Raw genomic sequence first — 23214 nt, forward strand, 5'->3', positions numbered from 1 at the left:
CGCATCACGAGCGGACAACGCGGAACTGCGCAGAGCCAATGAAGAACTGCGCAAGGATTTGCAACAAGTAGGGGAGCGCGCGACGGACGAACTTGCCCCACCTGTACCACTCAAGGCACGTCCCATGCTGTTTTCTCAGGCAATCAAGGACACAGCGTTGCCAACCACGTCTCTGGGCCCCAAGATCTCCTTCAAAGGAGTGGAGGACCCAGAGGCCAATCTCACGGCGTTCCACACTCAGATGATGCTTACAGGAGGATCTGACATTGTGTACTGCAAGTTGCTTATGAGCACGTTCGTAAGCGCGGCGTTGGAGTGGTTCATTAACCTTCCCGATGGACACATCACCACCTTTGACCAGTTCGCAACGCTGCTCAGGGAGCAATACCTTGTTAACAAGGCCCCCATCTAGCTTTCTTATGATGTCTTTGACATTAAATAGTACCAGGGGGAGTCCATGAAGGACTACTTGAATAGGTTTGGGGTCTAAGTGGTGAGGTTGAAACCCACTGATGAGGTCATGACAATGCATGCCTTTGTCAAGGGAATGTTGCCAGGACCTTTCAGCGAATCGCTGTTTAGGTTCTACCAGAAGACGTTCATTGAGATCAAACGTCGAGCATTGGCACACATCGATGCAGATGATCGAGTAACAGAGAAACAAGGTCTTGTCGATCCTATCCGACCTCGAGTGGCAGCACGACCTCAACCCATGAGGGTGCACGAGGCGACCACAGAGAAAAAGGGACCAGGAAAACCCTACGAACGGACCCATGCGGGAACGCGCGCGCGAAGGGACCCGCCCCCAAAGCATAATTTTCGATTGGAGCTCAAGGAGTTAATCGTTATCCCAAACATAGCGGCAAGACTGAAGGTGCCTGCAAAGACCGACAAGAAGATGGGGCCCAACAAGAGCGCTTGGTGTGAGTTTCACCAAGCGAATGACCACTACATACGCAATTGGTTGGCCCTGGCACACCAACTAGATGAACTAGTGAAGAATCGCATAACGATCAAGCGTTGGTGACTATAGGGGCGGACCACGGGCACGAGGTGCCCATTCATGGGGAAATCAACACCATCGCTGGAGGATTCTCAGGAGGAGGATGCTCCGCCTCCCAACGAAAGAAGTACGCGCGAGAGGTAAATGAAGTAGAAGTGCAGCAGGTAGATCAGACTCCCGATGTCGACCTCGTCTTCACCAAGGCCGACCTTCAGGATGTCATACCCCATGACAATGACCCAGTAGTGATTTTGCTAGTCACAGCTGGGAGGAAGGTGCATCGCGTCCTCGTGGATCAAGGAAGTTCAACCGACATAATGTTCTGGACGACCTTCAACAAGTTACAACTCTCCCCATACTAGTTAAGACCCTACACTGGATGCTTGTATGGTTTCGTCGGAGATCAGGTGGAGGTGCGTGGGCATATTGAGTTGAGGACGACCTTCACGGATGGCACGACTTCACGCACTACCAACATTAGGTATCTCGTTGTTAATGCTTCGTCGGCCTACAATATACTTCTAGGTAGACCAGCTTTAAATAGGATTGAAGCAGTTGCCTCCACGAGGCATATGAAGATGAAGTTGCCTTCCATCGAGGGTACGGTGATCACCATTAAGTCTGACCAAAAGGAGGCTAAGAAGTGCTATGAAAATAGTCTCAAGACAAAGAGAGGGGTGTTCGCATTTACGACCCAGCCTCCAAGGGAAGAAGGGATCACCCGTTCAGAGATCGCCCGGGAGAAACGACTCGAACCCGCCGGAGACGTAGTGGAAAGAGAGATTGCTGGGAAGATGTTCAAGCTTGGCCGATCTTTGAGCCAAGAGTCGTAGGATCAGGTAGCTGAGGTCATAGCACGACACCTTGACGTTTTCGCGTGGTTTGCCTCTGACATGCCCGACATAGACCCTGACTTCCTATGTCACCATCTCACCATGGACCCCTAGGTCCGACCTGTTTGCCAGAGAAGGTGAAAATTCAATGAAGAGAGGCGTCGGGTCGTACGCGAAGAGACGAAGAAGCTGTTGAAGGTTGGCCACATTAAGGAGATTCAATACCCCAAATGGCTGGCCAATGTGGTATTAGTAAAGAAGGCCAACGGCAAATGGAGAATGTGTGTTGACTTCACGGACCTCAACAAGGCCTGTTTGAAGGACTCCTACCCGCTGCCCAGTATTGTTGCCTTGGTGGACAGCGCCTCTGCATGCAGACTCCTCAGCTTCCTGGATGCCTTTTCTGGTTACAACTAGATCATGATGCACCCCAGGAACGAGTGCAAGACAGCGTTTATGACAGAGTTGTCTTGTTATTGCTACAAGGTAATGCCCTTTGGGCTAAAAAACGCAGGTGCCACCTACCAACGGTTGATGGACAGAGTATTAACGCCCATGTTAGGGCGAAATGTCCAAGCATACGTAGACGACATGGTGGTCACCTCCCAGCAGAAGGAGCGACATGTAGCTGACCTTAAATAGTTGTTCACCACGATAATAAAGTACATGTTGAAGCTAAACCCAGAGAAGTGTGTGTTCGGGGTTGAGGCAGGCAAGTTCTTGGGTTTCCTACTCACTGAATGTGCGATAGAGGCAAATCTCGAGAAGTGCACCGCGATAATAGCCATAAGGAGCCCGATCTCGGTGAAAGAGGTGCAACAATTGACAGGGCGCATGGCTGCTGTGTCTAGATTCGTACCGGTAGGAGGAGACATGGGGCACCCTTACTTCCAGTTCCTAAAGAGAAACAACAGGTTCGTGTGGACCCAGGAGTGCGAAGAGGCGTTTGTGAAGCTGAAGGAGTACTTGGCCAGTCCACCAGTGTTGTGCAAGCTAGAGTCAGGTACCCCACTCCGCCTATACTTCGCAGTCACAAAGAAGGTGATCAGTTCAGTCCTATTACAAGAGCAATACCAGGTGCAGAGGTCGATCTACTTCGTCGGCAAGGTGTTGCAAGGGCCAGATGTGAGATACCAGGCCTTAAAAAAGGCAGCCCTAGCAGTAGTATTCTCAGCGCGAAGACTTCGCCACTACTTCCAGAGCTTCACCGTGATAGTGATGATAGACCTCCCAATCCGCAAGGTCTTACAAAAGCCAGATGTGGCAGGAAGGATGGTGCGGTGGGCAGTAGAGCTGTCTGAGTTTGACGTACAGTATGAGCCTAGAGGCCCCATTAAGGGTCAGGTTTACGCTGACTTTGTAGTAGAGCTCTCTTCGGCAGCCACACACCAAGAAGGAGCAGGTTTCATATGGATGCTTTCTGTAGATGGTTCCTCAAACCAATAAAGAAGTGGAGTTGGTGTCATCTTGGAAGGACCAGATGGGCTGCTGATTAAGCAGACCCTACAGTTTGCTTTCAAGGCCAGTAACAACCAAGCAAAGTATAAGGCCCTGGTCGCTGGAATGTTGTTGGCCAAGGAGAGGGGAGCAAAAGGTTTGCTTGCAAAGAGTGACTCTTTGTTAGTCACAAGTCAAGTCACGGGGGAGTACCAAGCTAAAGACCCTCAGATAGCCGCATACCTAGAATACGTCCAAATCCTAAAGGAGTCATTCGAGGTCTTTAAGTTAGTCCACGTACCCAGAAAACAGAATGCCCGAGCCGACTTGCTTGCAAAGCTCGCCAGTTTGGGCAAGGGGGGCAGGTAGAGGATAGTGATTCAGGAGACCCTGAAGACACCTCGAAATACCACAGACAATGTGGCAGAAGTCCAACAGGTTAGCACATTGGAAGGGATAAGGAGGAGTCATCGGTCGTTAACATAGGAGACGGTGAAAACGCCCAGAATAAGCATGTACCCGGTTGCATGGGAGATATCGTCCCAAATTCACCAAGTTGAATCAGGAGAAACTTGGATGACGCCCTACCAACACTATTTGGCTGATGAAGTACTCCCGCAGAAGCTCGAAAAATCAAGAAAAATTCAAGCAAGTACACCCTGATCGATGGAAAGTTGTTCAGGCATGGATTCACCCATCCTATCCTGGTATGTGTAAGTGGTGAACAATGCACGCGCATCATGGCAGAACTACATGAAGGGATATGCGGTAGCCACATCGGCGACCGATCTCTCTCATCAAAGGCCATTCGGGGAGGGTATTACTAGCCAACCATGAGGGAGGATTGCACGAGGTACGCTTAGCGGTGCAAGCAGTGCCAACAACATACTGATTGGCACAAGGAGCCTCCAGATGAGCTGAGGTCGATCTACAGCCCATGGCCATTTCATACCTGGGGGATCAACATTTTGGGACCCTTCCCTTTGGCAGTACGACATATGAAGTACCTCATGTTTGCCATAGAATATTTCACAAAGTGGATTGAGGCTAAGCCAGTGGCATAGATCACAACCCATAAGGTCCAGCACTTCGTGTGGAAGAACATAGTGTGCCGCTTTGGAATTCCGAAGAGGTTGGTATCTGACAACGGTACCTAGTTTGCAAGCCAGTAGCTGGGAAAGCTACGTACAAAACTTGGAATAAAACAGGTGTTCGTGTCAGTAGAACACCCCCAGACGAACGGGCAGGTCGAGTCGGCCAACCGAGTTCTGCTGAGAGATCTGAAGAGAAGGCTAGACAAAGCCAAAGGGACCTGGGCGGAAGAAGTTCCTAAAATTGTGTGGGCCTACCACACTACCCCCAGTCCACAACTAGGGAAACACCCTTCAGCTTGGTGTATGGTTCGGACGCCATGATTCCAGTAGAGATCCAAGAGAACTCGTCACGTTTCCAAAACTCTGTGGTCGAGGAGTCCAATGAAGAGAGAAAGGTAAACCTGGACCTACTAGATGAAGTAAGGGAGGAAGCAAGGATTAAGGCCGAATCTTTGAAAAGGAGGGTGGAGTATAAGTACAACTCCAAGCTGAGACCGCGGCAATTCCAGGTCGCCGACCTGGTAATGCGGAAGGCCCACCTGTACCAGTTGGAAAATAAGTTATCAAGTGGACAGACCCTTTCAGAGTAACAGAGGCCCTTGGGAATGGAGCATACAGGCTCGAAATGTTAGAGGGTGGCGTGATCCCTCGTACTTGGAACGCGACCAATCTGATGTTTTATTTTAGTTAAAAATATTTTGCATTGTACACGTTTTAAGGGGGGCACTCTTTTTCCCTCATAAGGGTTTTTTAACGAGGTCACCCAAATAAAATTCTAGTTATTCAGTTAAGAAATATGTGTGCATTACAGTTAATGAACCTCTCCCTTGAAGTGATACACGAAGAGCAGAGATAGTTTGGTTTCCCCAATAAGCCCCTCTTGTGTAAGTTCACCAAGCCGAAGAATAGTATGGTTCCCCAGTTAATGAACCTCTCCCTTGAAGTAATACGCCAAGGTCGGGAATAATATGGTTCGATGATGAACCTCCCCCTTGTGCAAGTTTACCAAGACTGAGAACAGTATGGTTCAAACGTTGAAGGCTTGCCCCTTGACTTTTTATACAAGGTCGCGGTCAGTTATTCAAACCTGTCCCTTGACTTCGTACAACAAGGATGAGGTCGCTAAAGAGCCGTTCACTCGAGGTAGAAACACCAAGATGGGAGAAGTATGGTTCCTTAAGGGACCTCCTTCTTGCGTAGTAACTCCAGGGTCGAACAGCATAGCTCACCAGTTAAGTTCACCCCTACCTTTGTATTGCAGGACCAAGATCAGAAGGAAATGCTTCCCCCTTGTATACAAGCCAAGGTTGAAAGCGGTACGTTCCCCAGTATTACCTGCAAGACGTTCCTGTCGGTCTAAGGAGAGTAAATATGAGATTAACAAAGACGCCACACTTTGCAAAAGAAAATCGAGGGCAGCAAGAGGAGCTCACCCTCGAACAGAGGTCAAGCCAGTTAAGGGGTTTGTGCGCAAGGTTCAAACGTGCCACCTAAAGGGTGAACCTAGGTCGAAGGTGCTGTTAATAGAAGTTGAGGCAAGTAAAGGTAGAAAAACGCAAGCTAATCGAGCAGTTAAACAAAAGATAAATATTTATAATGTATATATACAAAATGCAGATTGTCCTTCAAGAAGACAGAGTTACAGAATAAATCACTCTCGTAGCACGAGTTGCCCATCAACAACGCACTTGGACTCACTAAAAGGGTCAAGATCCACCTCAAGATGCACACAGGCAAACTGAGCGATGGCATCTTGGAACCCCTTGCCGTAAGCATCGGCAGCGTCATTGGTGAGTTCCTCCTTCATCTTCTTGAAAAGCTCAACCTTTTCGACCAGCTCCCCTTCAACCTACCCTAGCAGGACCTCGCGTTGGGTGGCCCTCTCCTTCAGCCTGACCATTTTTGCCTTCATCTCCTCGACCAGCCCCTCTAGTTCGACCACGTTGTTGCAAAGAGGCAAGATCTTCGCTTCTAGTTGGACAGCCTTGTGGCTCTTGTCATAAAGAGCTTTCTTGGCGTCCTTCTCAGATTGGCGAAGGCTTGCCAACTCGACGTACATAGCGGTCTCACAATTGGCGAAGGTGTTGGTCTTGAGGGACAGTTCTTCCTCCAGCTTCACCATCCTAGCCCTGAGTTCTTCCGCCTCTTGGGCCCTACTCAGCGTAAGGCTGGATGCGATCAGGAAGTCCCCAAGGCCATGGAAAATACGGTCCTGGATGAAATTACCACTCAAGCTCTCTAACACCTCCTTGTCTTGGAAGCGCTTGAAGATTTGCTGAAGCAGCGTGGGGAGCTCGGAAGTGGAAGGCATTTCCTGGCCTTCAAGGGCGCTCTCTCCCCCACCTTCGTGAACAATAAGGTGGCGCGGGGAGAAGGCGCTCGGAGGGTTATCCCTGAAATCCGGAGTACCACCAGATGCAGAAGGAGAAGGCGCCACGGCCTCGCCCACCCTTTGCCTTTTGAAGACAAGACCGGTGCACGTATCCTCATCATCCGATTCAACGGCCACCACCCTTTTCTGCCTATCACAAACAGGGGTTGGTACGATTGTTTGGGGGACAGAGGTAGTTGAGGTACGAGGAGTTTCGGGCGTTGAAGTGCTCACACCAGCATCGGTCGCCCTGCGCTTGGCAAGCAGATCAACCAATTTCTTCTTATTGTCTTTGCTAAAACCCATATCTGCATGAAAATATCAAGTCAACACAGGAGATAATGACAAGGCAAGTTAAATGCAAGCAAGGGTAAGATGGGAACAAGAAGAGTACCAATATATTTGTTAAGATTCTTGGGGCTAAACTCACATTTGAGCAACTCCAAGGTACTGAATGGGGTATGGAGTCCAGAGAGGAACTCACATACTCCCCGCTCCTGAAGGGGGAGATCCTCGAGACTTCGAGGCCTCTAAAGGTTTGGATTCTCCGCCCAGTATAGGGGAAACCCATCTAAAAGGGCGGGGTCCCTCCGGTTGCTCCGAACCTTGAAGAAGTTCTTCTTGAACCCCTTGTAGGATTGCTGGAAGAGTGTTAGGAGCACCCTCCCAGCAACACTGTTGAAGCTAACCCACAACTTCTTCCCAGGACTTTTTGCTTTGAAGAAGAAGAGGAAAGAATCCATTGAAGGCGTATGGCCAAGACTGTGACAAAGAATGGCGAAGGCCCTTACGAACGCCCAACTGTTGGGATGCAGTTGGGCAGGGGCGACATTCACTTCTGTTAAGAGCGCCCGCTCGAAGGGGGTGAAGGGTAGTCGAAGCCCGAGCCTTCGGAAGATGGTGGAATAAATAATACAGAAGGGGCCTTCGAGGTCTGAGGATTCGTCAGCACACACCGGCTCTCCTTCCCGGCAAGCCACAACATTCATAAACTTGTCATGGTCTTTGCCAAAGACCCGCGATTTGTGACAGGTCTGTTTTCTCCTATATTTGGTTATGCTCTCGAGGGAGGTAAAACTAGAAGTTTCCTGTAGAAGAGTAGTCAGCGCCCAACGATACAAGGACCTATAGAAGGAGGCGGAAGGAGGAGGGATCGGTGACGTAGATGGAATAGGGGATGAAGACGAAGTGGAGTTAGAGTCCGAAGGAAGAGTTGGAGTGGGTTCTTGTTGGGTGATCTTAGATGAGGAAGCTAAAAAGGAGAAGGAAAAGATAAACTTTAGAGGAAGAAGGTGGCGTAACTTGACAGAACCAGAGAAAACCAGAAAACAGAGACTCGAAGCATAAACAGAGGAAATGAATGCACAGAGAAATGCGAAAATCATAAACAGTCCCAAGCAATTATAAGCATAATGCAAGCAGTGAAATCATAAGTCGCAAAGCAATCGGTGAGTAAAAATCATACCTTTGAATATTGAGGTTCGAGGGTTTGGAGTTTCGGAAGAGAGAGAAGAGAGCGTTTTTCGCAAAAATGCTAAAGAGAAGGTTTGCGTAAGTGAAAGTAATGGAACAATGGGGAAAGCGTAAGAGTTAAAGGGTTTGAACAGTGCACTAAGAAGTTCGAGCGCCAACAAATCTCAGTCGTTGATCTTGACACGTGTACGCTGATTAACAAAGTAAGGTGAGACGTCGCTTAGGTGTACTATTCACGCCCGTTGCCCAACGCCACGTAGGTCGCCCATCGCGATAACTTAGTCTCTTCGCTGAAACAAGTTACAGCTCGAGACTAGGGGGCTTGTGTCTCGACCACTCCTTGGTCATCGACTCAGGGAATGACCTCAGACATCGCACACAGATGCTTGGTAATGGAAGGAGGCCACATAAGGGAGGCCCCAGACGCACCTACCAGGGGATTGGTTAGTCTTCAGACATTGGTATCATAGACCCCGATGTCGGAGATCGACATCGGACCTCGCCAGCAGAGGGAGAAGATCGGACATCGGTGGTGTGAACGTTGTAGAGGGCCACGTAAGGTGGGCCCTAGAGTTATGATAAGTTAATAGTTAAGACATGAGATATGTGGGAAGCCTAAGTCACGAAGGATCCATGCACGTGATGTGTATAGCGCATGAAGGCGCAACACGTATGAATAATCCTGGGAGGTGCTAAGGCCCATTAGGGTTAGGGTTTTCAAGAAAAGTTGCATGCATGGCACGTGAATACTTAGGGCACCCACAAAGCAGATGACGCTAGAGATCAGGTGCACAAGTTGGTACCCAAGCGACCACTCTGTTATTCATTGCACTCCAGTTAAGGGAAGTTCATGTGCCAGATACACTACGATTATGCAAATAGCGGCGCAAGGACGTTTCCTAAGGAACCCTAGATGAGAGCAACAACACCAAGGTAAACCCTAGTTTCAACCTATATAAAGGGTGCCAAGAACCCTAGCAAGGTACACAATTTCTATGACTGAAGCTAATATACACTTTTGGTGTTTCTTTGCCCTAATACTGACTTGAGCGTCGAAGTGCAAATGACCGTTAGGGCGCCCCTTTGTCTTTGCAGGTGAGAGGTTTCTTGATCAAGGACGTTCGATTCTCAGGCGGAGATAGAAGGGCCAAAGCAGCTCTTGGAGTCAACCGACGAAGCGAGTCAACCGGCAGGAATAGTATTAGTCATACCTTAGTCTTTTTTATAATAAAATTTAAATACAGTATTATTATATATAATATTTTATATTATTTTTCAAATTAGAATAGTAATCATGTATACATGTATTACCATAAAAAAAAGTGTATATATTTAATGAAATATTTTATTTATTATTACGATTGAAATTCAAATTTCATTGAAAATCAAAGCATCATTATAATGTTTTACCCATATCTTATTACGCATGTGTCATGAGAATAATATTGTGAGATCATTTACCAAATTAATCTAAGTAAGAAAAAAAATCAACTTAATAAAGAAACGTAAATTAATTCAATTTTTTTATTTAAAAAATTATTTTCATTAATTTAAAACAAAAATATATTTCTTATGCAGGTTGGCTCACATTTTTTACGCAAGATTGGACAATCTCACCCGCATTTTACAGGTTAAATGTGGGTCGGATTGGCCCGCACTTCCATCCTTATATGGTTTCCCTCCCGTAGTCTCTTTCTCATTGCTTTGTTCTCCCGTGTTAGGGTAGTGATTCTGATAAATGTCATAATTCAGTAATATTTCATACAAAAAGATAGGTACTTATGAACTTTAATTGATAAAATATTCATAATTCAACCTAGGAATTTTAACCTTTTTTCATAATTTTGGATTATGAGATGAATAAGAACGATTTATTCCCAATTTTGTGTTATTTTCGAGAATTTGAGGAGAGATGAAGCAAAAAAATATATTATGAATAAATACTTCACTTAGCCCAAGCTCAAGTAGGTTAAATAGAAGGTGTGAGACATAACCCTAGACATTATTGAGATCATTGGGGAGGAACCAAAGGAAGGAAATCCTAAAGGAGACAGTCGTTAAGGAGAAATGCTTTGGATCTTCTTTTCGTGTTGTCCATGTTTGTAATAGCCACCATGAGTAGCTAATTCTTTTCTTTAGGATTGTGAGTAAACTTTTCAAACTCTTATATATTTAGGTGATATTTAACTATAATATTTTAGTTCTTGCTACATGGTAATGTTGTCGCTTTCTTGCTGTCCAGATATCCCTTGTCTCGTATTCCTCATATCGCCTGATAGCTCTGATCACGATTGTGGGTAGGACCTAGTTTTATCGGGCCCCACGGTGGGCACCAAATGTTCTTGCCGGTTGACTTGGTTGCCGATAAACTTTTGCAGGCGAACTTGGACTTCGTCTGCCTTGTGGTGGAACTCGTGCTTTCCTTAATATCTAGATGTTGTTCCTATTAATACATAGGGCGCCCTAACGATCGATCGCACTCCGACGATCAAGTCAGTAAGGGCTCACAAAAGCAACAGTAATTCTCAGTGTAGTGTGTAAAAACAGCATACCTTCACCTAAGGTTTCAGCCCCTTTTTATAACCGCACATGCAACAATTGCACTTGAGATAAGCAAATATTAACTGAAAATAAGCACATTACCTTATATCTCTAATAGAAAACCACTTGCCACGTGCACCAATGACCTTTAGGTGTTAAACTACAAGCCACATTATGTTATACATACACCTCTCTATATTTTTGGGGTTAGCAACATCTATCAACAGGTATTTTACGTGCAGCAAACAGATAAAATATCTCTTTATAAAATATCTCTTTATATTTTATCTTTAAGCACATACAACTTGAATTTAAATCATAACACATAATTAGAAAATTAGGCCCATTAACCAAACAGGCCCAACACCGCTACCTTGACTCCAGGGCCATGGTCGAGCTGACTTCTACCATACCCGAGAACCGAGTAGTAGTTGGTCCAAAGCCGAGGATCGAGCTTCTGCCCAGTATAAATTTGTATTTTGATTTTTCAACTAAATTTTTAAATAAATTAATAGAATTGGTTGACGTGTCCGTTAACATAATTTTTTAAGTCTTCAAGTATTTTTGTTCTTTTTAAAAAAGGTTTATTTTGATACTTAATGTTTTTTAGAGGTCCATCGAGACACCAAATGAAGAAGTTTCACACACCGTTGACAACTTCTATTGAGACTGTGTATACCCCCTTTTATTTCCTCACATGCCTACAACAATTGTTATTTTACTCTGATTTTTTTCCTGACATGGCTACAACAATTCTTACTTTGGGGATATGGGTACAACAATTGAATAAGAATACTCAGAGACTCTCTATCACACTAAGTTTGAATTCAAACTTAATATTCATTTGTGTGGGTGGAGGTTGCAGCTTTACATTCACAATATATTCACAATTCCTATTTAAATAAACCCCTACTCCCCTCACATTGAACCACGCTAAAATGTTTCTTTAGTTGTGTCAAAATTTATTGAAGTTCTTAGCTCTGTCCATTTACCTTCAAATGTCATTTCTCTCTTTACATATTTGGTATGATATTGCCATTTAATTTTATATTATATTATATATGAATATTTTTTTTAAGATCTTATGAATATTTTTATATTATATTACCACATATTAAATTTTTTTTGTCTAGTATTTTTATATTAGATTATATATGAGTGTTTTTATATTATATTATTACTTATGAATATTTTTATATCATATTATATATAAATATTTTTTAAGATCTTTTGAATATTTTTCTAATATTTCTTTTTTAGTCTTATGAATATTTTTGGTATGATATTATATATAAATATTTTTATATTATATTATTACATTTCAATATTCTTTTCGGTCTTATCCATACTTTTACATTATACTATATATGAATATTTTTATATTATATTATTACTTATGAATATTTTCATATTATATAATATGATTTTTTAATGGATATTTATATATTATATTATTATATATGAATATTTTGGCCAATATTGTGATTATAATTTTTAGGATTCATGTTATTAGAATTTCATGGTATCTTATCGCCTTCCCATGAATATGTTCCTATTGCGGCTCCAAGGGAACATGGTACTAAAGATCTATGGGATGGTAATGAAAGATTATTAAGACCCATAAGACATGTAATCTGGATACTAAAGCATGAGGATATACTTGACCAGCGAGTCAAACACTTAATTGATCATTCTGGTTTTGGACATCTGTTAAAATTTAAGAACATTGACTTCAACCACTTACTGTTTACAACATTAGTGGAAAGGTGGTGAACAGAGGCTCATACCTTTCACTTTCATCTAGGTGAAACAACTATTACATTGGAAGATGTGGAATTAGTATTGGGTCTACCTGTTGATGGAAAGGTTGTTACCGAGATTACTAGTAGTGATTTGGTATCTTTGTGTGAGCAGTTGCTCGAATTTATACCACCCGCTACATCGGTGAAAGGAAATGCAATTAATTTTTCTTGGCTTAACAAAACTTTCAAGAACTGCCACATCATGCAACTGACGATGTTATTGCTCAACATGTTCCAACCCACATATTAACACTTATTGGAAGCCTATTGATGTCTGATTCTTCAGCTAGTAAGGTACATTTAATGTACCTATTATTGTTGCCTGATTTGAACAACGTTAGGAATTATAGTTGGGGGTCAGTTGTATTGGCTTCTCTGTACCGTGCGCTCGATCACGGAGTAGACTTTAATCAGGATAGTATTGGAGGTTACACGCTGCTTTTACAATGTTGGCAATGGGAACACCTAACACGGATTTCTCCTCAACTTCAACTGACTGATGAAGAAGTTGAACAAGGAGTTGGTTTCCCACTCGGGAAAATGATACAATCCAAGCCAACAAGGAGATGACCAAGGACTCACATGACCATTCACACTATGAGAAGTCATCTCAACTTTCAAGTGAAGATCCCATCAAAGATCTAGCCGACCTCACCAGAAGAAGAAATGGGCAAAGAACTGAACATCAAATGTTCTTTTTGCTGGTCTTCTTAAGAATTAAACAAGTTGTAAATAAATTGGGTTTACTCTAGGGGTCCAAATAGCAAGATAGGCTAGAGTAGGTTCATATAGCATAATAGGAGAGGTGTGTTTATCACTTTAGCTTGTTTTTTTACCTAGTTTCTAGAAGAACAAGCCTAAGGTGTGGGTTTGTCAAACCCTAAAGGCAGCCCCATTTTTAGGTTTCCCATCCTACCATTGCTTCTTGTTTTCAAGGCACCATCTCCTATAAATAGGGTGTCATACTCCTTCTATTTTACATGCTGAATTTGAATAGAAAATTTACTCTGCACAAATTGTGTGAGGTGTTTGTGAGGCTTGTTTCCTTTTAGCATTAGGTCTCATCTTGAGTGATTGAAGAGCTCTCAAGTGGCGGCCATCAACACTTATCTTGGAGGAAAACCACACTCCAAGTTGCATGATCCATTCTCAATCCACCACATAAGCTTTCTTTTTCCATCCTTTTCCTTCATTTCCATTTCCACCACTTTATTTTGTGTTCTTCACTTGTTTCCATTCGGTTTTTCCATTGTTTTTTATGTGTTGTTCTTCCTTCATTTCAATTCGGCTATGCATTGTTTCACTGCTTTCTTCCATATCTTTCAATTTCAGCAATGAATCATCCATGTCACCTTATATTGATTTTTATCTTTGCCTTTGGAAGTGAACCTTCACACTTATGTAACCACTTGGTTAAATTCGTGTCCAGTGGGATCTTCCCTAGGTTTCACCATGATTGCTAAAATCTCAATCCTAAGTCAAATGTCATCTAAAATGGAACAATCTAAAATCAACTCACATAAGAAAAGGTATGTTATTTTTGTATTAATTATCGAGACAAGAAAAAAAAGTTCAACTCAAGTTAACTTAGTTGTAAATTTCTTTATATTCCTTTGTTTATGTTAGGTGGACTCGGAGGATGCATAGGATGCACACAGGAGGAACCAATGTTCCCCAAATACGAGCAATGTTTGATGGCATTAAAGCTAAAGAGGTTGTAAACAATATATAAACTAACATACCATTTTAACTAAAATTTTCATATTACTGATGTTTCAAACATTTATTTACAGTTTTTTTTGGACTCCATATCAAGTTGATTATGTTAGGCGCTTGATCACTGTTGAGGTTTTCCCAATTGCACAGGTGGTAATTCCTTTCATATGTTTTGCAACGGTTGAATTTCATCAGGTTGATAAGGTTATGCATCAGTTTGGATTTCGACAAAGTATTCTAAGTGACCCATTGAACCTTATGTTAGAATTATAGGCCTCAAACAAGAGGAGGGTGAATTGTTTATGAAATATTTTCGCAAACTTTGAAGGTAGAGTGAAAGACAATGGAGAATTAATCAATTAGAAAACTGTTTAGCTAATTAGAAAAATGTTTTCAATATGATTGTAGAAAATCAACCTGTTGTTTTTACGAAACAAACGATTGTTTTTATCAGCGATTTATAAAAACAAAGTTAAAACAGTTTAAAGAATGTAAGGATAGAGAGATTCACACACAATGTTTATACTGTTTCACTCTTAACCAAGAGTTACATCCAGTCCTCAGAAACCACTGAGAAACCACTGAGAATTCACTATGTAATCAACCCTAGATTACAAGCTACACACACCCAAAGTGATGATCTTGAACCCCTCAAGAACACACACCACTCCTTGGCAAAAAACACACCAAGAATGTTGATCTTGATCCCCTCAAGAACACACAACACTTCTTGGCAAACAAGTATAGAAATACAATTATCAAGGAAGAATGGAATAAAATACATATGGGTAAATCACAATATCAAAGTTCAGAATACAAGACTCAATCCTATTCCACACTTGAGATGATCCAAAAGCTCTTTGAAAACTTGAAAACTATTTTTGATTGATCTCTCTCACTTAGTTAATGCATAGGAGCGTAAAACAACCTTTTTATTTTCCAATCAAGTGGTTAAAACAGTTAAAACAAAAAACCAAAAACTGTTGGAATCATTTAAAACAGAAAAATCACTTAACAAGATTTTGTTAAGGTTTTCAGAAAAAACAATCGATTGATTTATTGAAACAATCGATTGATTTTTGTTTGACAGCAAAGGCAAAGGCAAAGCTTTTCCAAATCATTTTAAAATCCACTAAGTGTCAAACAACCTGTTGATTCGAAATTTCAACCTGTTGAAATTTCACTTCCTTTTAGAAAACCCATCTTTTCAAAAGGTTAAAGATTCAAATGAACTTAGATCATCTTAAGGAGTGAATTAACAAGTTTCAAACAACTAGACAACACACGCACACAACAACAAGATCTTCAAGCTTTCCACTTCGATTTGGAGACATCAAAGCATCTTATTCAACACCTTGATCAACTTCACAAAGAGGATATGAGAGGACAAACTGATCGATACTGGCCACAATATTATGCCGCATGGATAGCTATGTGGAATGACTATCATAATCATCTAATGCAGGGAAATCAGTGTAACGAAAATGATCATTTGCATAACAAGTCAACATACATGCAATGATACATCAATCACACTATCCGCTACATCTCGTTTATACAGTCACCGTCTGATGACGATGTAAGTTCAATTACAAAATCATTTATTATTCTTCATTGACTCATCCAAAATTAACACATATTTTCAAAACAGTATGATAGACTACACAACCTCACTATGAACATCATGTCGAGTCTTCTTCTCAAGTTGAATTGTTTCAACAACAATATTTTCGTTCGTCAAGTGTTCACCTATCCCAGTTATTCGAAGATAGGGATCAATTTCACATGTCATTCCAATCATGATTCCATCAACCACCTTTCAACTACCCAATATTTTCATCTCAACAACATTTTTATGTTGGTCCATCAAATTCCTTTGCAACCTCTACCATGACCCCTCCATCTACCTACAATCCAATGTCATTCATGCAATATTATCAAAGTGAGGACAATGAAGTCGAAGACACTAACGATGACATTCCACCTCCGCTCCTTCCTACCGTTCCATCCGAACAACAACCACAAGGAGGACAACGAAGAAGACCACCCTGTGGCACAGCTTCTCATAAATGACAACTTTTCCTACATTTCTATTTTCTAATCATGTATAAATTGTACTTATTTATCATTTTATAAATATTTTTTAAACGCTACCCCTTTTATTTATAATTATATAAATCATAAATGCTACTTCGCGAACATAATTTTAATTTTTTAAAACAACAAAAATATGTTTAATTTTAACAATATTTAAAAAGTGTTAAATATTTTGTATTTATTGCACAACCTATTGTTAACCCAACTTGACTTAAGACAACTTTGTTTTTTGTCAAAACAAAATTTAGTTTCACAACGTTGTTGTCCAATTCATGTAATTTTAAATAATTTATAAATTATTATTATATTTATTTATTTTAAAAAATATTAATTTTAAAAAAAAATCAACTGAAATTGCCAACAATTTAAGTAAAATATTAGAGTTGTCAACCCAATGTACAATTTTCTCATATTTTATATAAACTAAAGAAGCTAATTTGGTTGGTAACTTTAATTTTTAAAAAAAAAATAAGTGACAGATTAATGAATTTCATTAATGTTATCTATACCATTAACAACTTTGATTCAGAAATATCCATTTTCATAAATTTTTGTATTTGTTTATTTGTGTAATTTTCAAAATGAATTACACTATTTTGATCAATTTTTTCCAGAAGAAGTAGGGATGTCTTGCATGGGCTTACAACCTCAAATGTAATGAAATCTAAATTGTTCAACAAGGGTTTGTTTAAGTTTGACAACGGGGCATAAAAACTTTGTCAAATTCTTTCTACACCCAGTCTTTTTGGACAACTTCTTCATGCACCTCCATGATTTCTTCGGGCACCTCCATAAAGTTTTAAAATACCAAAATTATCCTTCAGTAAAAGGATAAAAATGAAAATGTTGTTTGTCTACTAGTGAAAAAAAAAGTTACTTCGTGTGGTGGGGTGCAACGCTTGAGCTCAAGTGGTGGTGGTCCTTGAAGTGGTGCTGGAGGTGGTGCTTGAGAAGGTGGTGCACGGTGGTGCTGGCATTGTCACCGTTGGTGAGGTCGTCATTCTCATACTCTCGTAAGTTCTCATTCTCATTCTTCTGCCTTAAATAATTATTTCCGCATTAGTTAATCCAGTGGATCCACGGATCACACAATCTGGTGCCTAAGTAAAGCGTTCCGGATCAGATAACTCCTGTGCATACCGGATCCAGAACCTGCCAAAATCATACTTCCAGATTGTGTAATCCGGTACCAAATGAACTATGGATTACGCAATCTGAAAGTGATTTTAGAACCTTCAATATGCCTTACGTATTACGTAATCTGGTACTCATTTTGCTATATGAATTTCAATTACGCATTACGCAATTCGAAAGACATTTGGAACATCAAACATGACTTACGGATTACATAATCTGGGAGTCATTTTGCTGTGAAAATTTTGACTTATGGATTACACAATCCAGAAGTCACTTAAATGACTTATAGATTACATAATCCGAAATTTATTATGCTGTTAAAATTTGACTTATGGATTATACAATCCGGAAGTCATGTTTAAGTTGTCAATAACAAAATCTTCGAAAGTGAATGGTTTGGAGGTTAGTGTAACTGGTACTCGAAAATGTGAATGTCCCTTTAAATTGTGAGGTAAACCTGTTGGAAAGGGTCAAGGTTGGGTACTTAAGGTAATATGTGGTACTCATAATCATGATTTGTATGATACATTAGTTGGTCATTCATATGCAGGCAGATTAAAAACGAATGAACATTCAATGCTTGTTGATATGACTAAAAGCATGGTTAAGCCAGGTAACATTCTATGTACTTTGAAGGAGAATAATGAGGATAATATGACAACAATAAAGCAAGTATACAATGCAAGATACTCGTACAAGAGATCAGTTAGAGGACCAAGAATAGAATTACAACAGTTAATGATGTTGTTAGACCGTGACAACTATCTTCACTGGAGTACGTGTCAAGAGTCTTCCAATATTGTTAGTGATATTTTTTGGACTCATCCTGATGCTGTGAAACTCTTGAATGCATTTAACATTGTACTCTTAATGGATACAACTTACAAAACAAACAAATATCGACTGCCTTTGCTTGAGATTGTTAGTGTAACTTGTACAGGTTTGTCCTTTTCTGCTGGTTTTGTATTCTTATATAGCGAGAAAGAAAAGAACTTCATATGGGCACTACAAAAATTTAGAGGGTCACTTTTGACATCGCATGTGGGGCCTAAAGTCATTGTTTGTGATAGAGATCTTGCTTTGATGAATGCCATCAATATTGTGTTTCCTAAAACAAGAAATCTTCTTTGTCGATTTCACATCAATAAGAATGTTAAAGCAAAGTGTAAAATGTTGGTACATTCTGTCGAGGCTTGGGAAGTTGTGATGGATTCATGGAAGACTATCATTAACGGTACAGAGATTGCTAAATTTGATGAGTTTGTGAAAAAATTTGAAACTATTTGTTCACCGTGGCCATTACTTTTTGAATATGTGAAGAACACCTGGATTATTCCGCACAAAGAAAGTTTGTCAAGTGTTGAACAAATTTATTAATGCATTTGGGAAATACAACATCAAACAGGTATAAGAATTCCTTTACTTTGTTTAGAACGTGTAATTGTTTTATTATGTTTTATACTTATACAGGGTTGAATCAGCTCATTGGTCTTTGAAACGACTATTACAAAATAGCATGGGAGACTTGTGCTCGTGTTGGGATGCTATCAAGCATGTTATTATACTTCAACATAACGAGATCAAGGCATCATTTCAAATGAGTCTACATGTGATAGGACACACATTCAATGTGCAATTGTATAAAATGTTGGTTGGCTTTATATATAAACATGTTTTGATTCTCATTGCTGAAGAGTTTGATCGGGTCAATGATGTGGGGTTTGATAGTGAACGATGTGGATGTGTACTTAGACAGACTCACGGATTACCATGTGCTTGTTAGTTAGCCAGGTATGTTATGGGTGTCATTCCTCTTAATGAAGTTCATGTTATGTGGACGAGACTAAGTTTTTCAGGTTTATCTGAATGTGATTCATCATCTCGATTGTCAATTCAACAAGAATGGGATGTGATTCTATCCTGGTTCGATGAGGTTGATATTTGTGGCAAAGTGACAATTAAAAACAAGTTGCATGAAATTGCTTATCCGGACATGACAACATTATGTGCACCACTTAATGTAGTTAAGACAAAAGGATCACAAAAGAGTCAAGCAAATAAATTTCAGAGGTCTACAAAACGCACCCCTTCATATTTTGAGCATGTAGATCACATCCATTTTGTAAATGATAGTTCATCATCTTTGAAGACTCGTAAGGTAAAGGTTAAGGTGACGACCAACACCAATGCAATTCCCATGCTTGATCAATTTCCTCTTAAATGTCACCCTTATATTTTGGATGTAATAGATGTTAAAGTTGATGGACATTGTGGATTTCGTGTTATTGCCTCATTGTTGGGGATGGGTGAAGAGTCATGGCCACTCATCAGAATGGATTTATTCAAAGAAATATCTCAGTGGCGTGAAGAATACGCAACATTGTTAGGTGGTCATCAACGAGTAGAAGATATCAAGAGGTCCTTACTAGTGGATGAGTTGTCAGTGGTAAGTGCATATGCGTCAGTGCTGCCTCCGTACTCTCATATGCGTCAATGCTGCCTCCGTACTCTCATATGCGTCAATGCCTTCAGTGACCTGACGACAATCTATCATGCGCTGGAGGATACTGACAATGCGCCGAAATATACCCTGCACCAATTTCAAAATAAATTATCTTGTCAAATATATTGTTTAATCACATAACAATAAAAAAAAAACTTACCACCTGTGCACGCTCATCTTGAAACGAATGACCTGCCTGCTCAGCATTTGGACTACGAAAACGATGACGTGGTACAACACTGGGTCGATCTCCAAGTTCACATCTGCGAATGTATGGGTGTGATATCGTCTTAAACCAAGACATGTACTCAGGAACACATGCAGATGGACTAGAAGCAACTCTCAAACCTGTCACCACGTGGTGATCAAACTGCAACCACCTTTGATCAATGACATGTGCACCAGGAGCCTCAACCGCCATCAGTGATGGTGGAATGCTCTGCTCGTACCCAAATTGGCGCAAGACACGCTCGGGCATATGTCTCTGTGATAAGCTGCCCAATCGCAAGTGACCCGAGAATAAATAAATGGTCTCAAATGGTCTGCTCAATCTATGGTCCTCATACGGAGTCCTGATGATGTCATCGTGTGTGACCCCCCATCCAATTGCACCCGCACATCACCAGCTGTGCAAATCTGATGGGCAACAATATACCGTGTTGCCCGCGGGTGTATCTCGTCATATGAGGGATTAATATCCCTTCTTCCCATGCCCGAGAAGTGCTCATAAATTCATGCCTATGTAATTCAATCATATTAATTATAAAATATTTAATACAAAACATTATGGAATGTAACATGTGATTGCTAATTATTTGTATGGTTTCATACCTGAACCAGTGTCGCATAACTGGCCAACTGCTTCGTGTTAAAATAAGATGCATCCCCCAACTACTCATATAGATATGTAAGTGTTGTTGCTCCCCATATCCATGACACATATGTAGATTGCTGAATAACAATAAGTACGATATAGATATAGAGGTGACACTTTTATCTGTAAAAATAGTGCATCCAAGCATATGCAACAAGTAAGCCCTGGCAGCACACTCCCAAGCCTCCTGAGCGCAACATTCCTCATATATATCTCGAAGTCAACTCAATCGTACGTGGACGCCTCGACACTGCTACATCTCAGCCTTCCCCCGAGCCTCATCCACCCCTAGTAACTCAGCTAAAATTGTTGCAGCTCCGTTGTACTCTAAGGGCACATATGTTGGGAATTTACCCAAAATGGGGAGGTGTAAAAGAGATGACACATCATCAAGTGTGATGGTCATCTCACCTACGGGAAGGTGGAAGGAGTTTGTCTCCCGATGCCACCTTTCGACAAAGGTTGAAATTAATCCCTTGTCACCCACTTCATAACTTATATTGCACAAACTAAACAATCCAGAATTGTGTACAAGTAGCTCTATATTAGCATGAGGCATCCCAAATTTATGTAATTTCCTACCGTGGGATACTAATTTAAGTTCTCCCCGGTCCTAATATAAATTTTGTATATATTAAATATAATTAAATAAATTTAAACAATAATTAATAAAGACAATTTAATTGAAGGTTTTTTCGTTCTTACCTCACCCTCCCAAAGCTTAACAGCAACATGGTCAGCAAAATTTACCAGTAAAGACATATCAGAAGGTCCTTCAGGAAACCCTTCTCCTTGGTCTACTTGGTCATCATTCTGTAATCCTTGTTCATTGCCATATCAATATGAGCATCATCACCAATCCTTTCCTCGACACCACCTCGGTCTCTTCTACAGACGGATGTCGTCGGTCTTCTGCGATCATGATCCTAAGATCCACCACCTCTAGTTTTAACCATATCTATCCACAACACAATTTGAATTTCAATTATTTACAAATAATAAATAATATAATCATGAATTTGTGTGCATAATATAAAATTTAAAAAACTTTTTACCAAGTGGGTTGGAAACTAAATACATAATAAAAACGCAAAAACACAAAAATCGCAACTTTGTAAGAACACTACCGGATTACATAATCCGAAACACTAAGCACACAATATAAACTTAAACCGAATTACGTAATCCGGAATTACTTAAATACCTAAACCGGATTACCTATTCGGAATTACTTAAATAACCTAAACCGGATTACGTAATCTGGTATTACTTTACATTCTCAATTGTACTGGATTACATAATCTGGTGCCTATTACGAAAAAACGCAGGTTTCAAACGGATTACACAGTAAGTACCGGATTACACAGCGGCACAAACGGATTACACAGTGAATACCGGATTACACAGCAACACAAACTCAGGTTTCGAAAGCAATGCAAAATCAGTAAAATTAAACATACTAACCTGTGAAGAGGGCACTGTAGATGTGTGAGTGATAAGGAATGTAGGGTTTAGAAAAATTTGAGAGATGAAGAGAAAGAAACCTTGGAATGGGAGGGGGTGGTGCGGCCCTGCTGGAAGGGAACAGAAAGAAGAGGCACTGTGAAGGTGACAGTGAAGTTTAGGTTAAATGTTAAAAATACATTAAAATATTATTTTAATTTTTTAATATTTTTACTAAAGTGTATATTAGTAAATGTGCTTTTAGAATAGGGTGGAGAAGAAGCTATGGAGGTGCAGGAAGAAGCTGTCTCTTTTTGAACTTGCATTTATATTTCTGAAAATATCTTTCATTTTGGAAACGAAAATTCTGAACTGAAAATAATACATTTTGGAAAATAGATCCAGCAAATATTATTGTACAAACTATCAGCAACTGGAAGGAGAAGACCATTAAGCTCCATATACATGCATTGATAATGTGGGGGCGTGAAGAATTTGCTGGTAAAAGACTAAATCGAGATACCATACATTCCACGCTCTGCATAACCTTGCTAAGACTGGACTTATATATTACTATGGTTATAATGTTTATAACTACTCTTTTACGAGTACTGGATAATTTTCTTACAGAGCCGGAATTTATGGATTAGTTTTTTGTCAGTTATTTTTCTCACAATACCAAATGACAACTATTACATTTTGAATGACAATTATTACAAAACAAAAGTTATAATTATAGATTTAAATAATGGAAATATTTTACTCCTACGTGAAAAACATTATATTTGGTTTAAATCACTTTTCATTAAAAGTATTAAAAAAAAATAGAACATTAATTTCAACCAATCATGAGTAGATAGGTATGAGTGAAAAGAGAGAGAAAAAACTTT

General features: G+C 40.4%; 1 protein-coding gene across 1 annotated transcript; it reads left to right on the plus strand.

Moving 5' to 3' along the window:
• Window positions 1-14048: 14048 nt before the first annotated feature.
• On the plus strand, window positions 14049-19891 carry LOC137809161 (uncharacterized). Its single transcript, XM_068610298.1, has 7 exons — window positions 14049-14083; window positions 14181-14268; window positions 14421-14502; window positions 18055-18763; window positions 18975-19282; window positions 19361-19662; window positions 19754-19891. Exons 1-7 carry the CDS (start codon window positions 14049-14051, stop codon window positions 19889-19891), a joined length of 1662 nt encoding a protein of 553 aa, XP_068466399.1.
• The last annotated feature ends 3323 nt before the right edge of the window (window positions 19892-23214 follow it).

This window comes from Phaseolus vulgaris, chromosome 2 (assembly GCF_000499845.2).
Source record: "Phaseolus vulgaris cultivar G19833 chromosome 2, P. vulgaris v2.0, whole genome shotgun sequence".
NCBI lineage: Eukaryota > Viridiplantae > Streptophyta > Magnoliopsida > Fabales > Fabaceae > Phaseolus > Phaseolus vulgaris.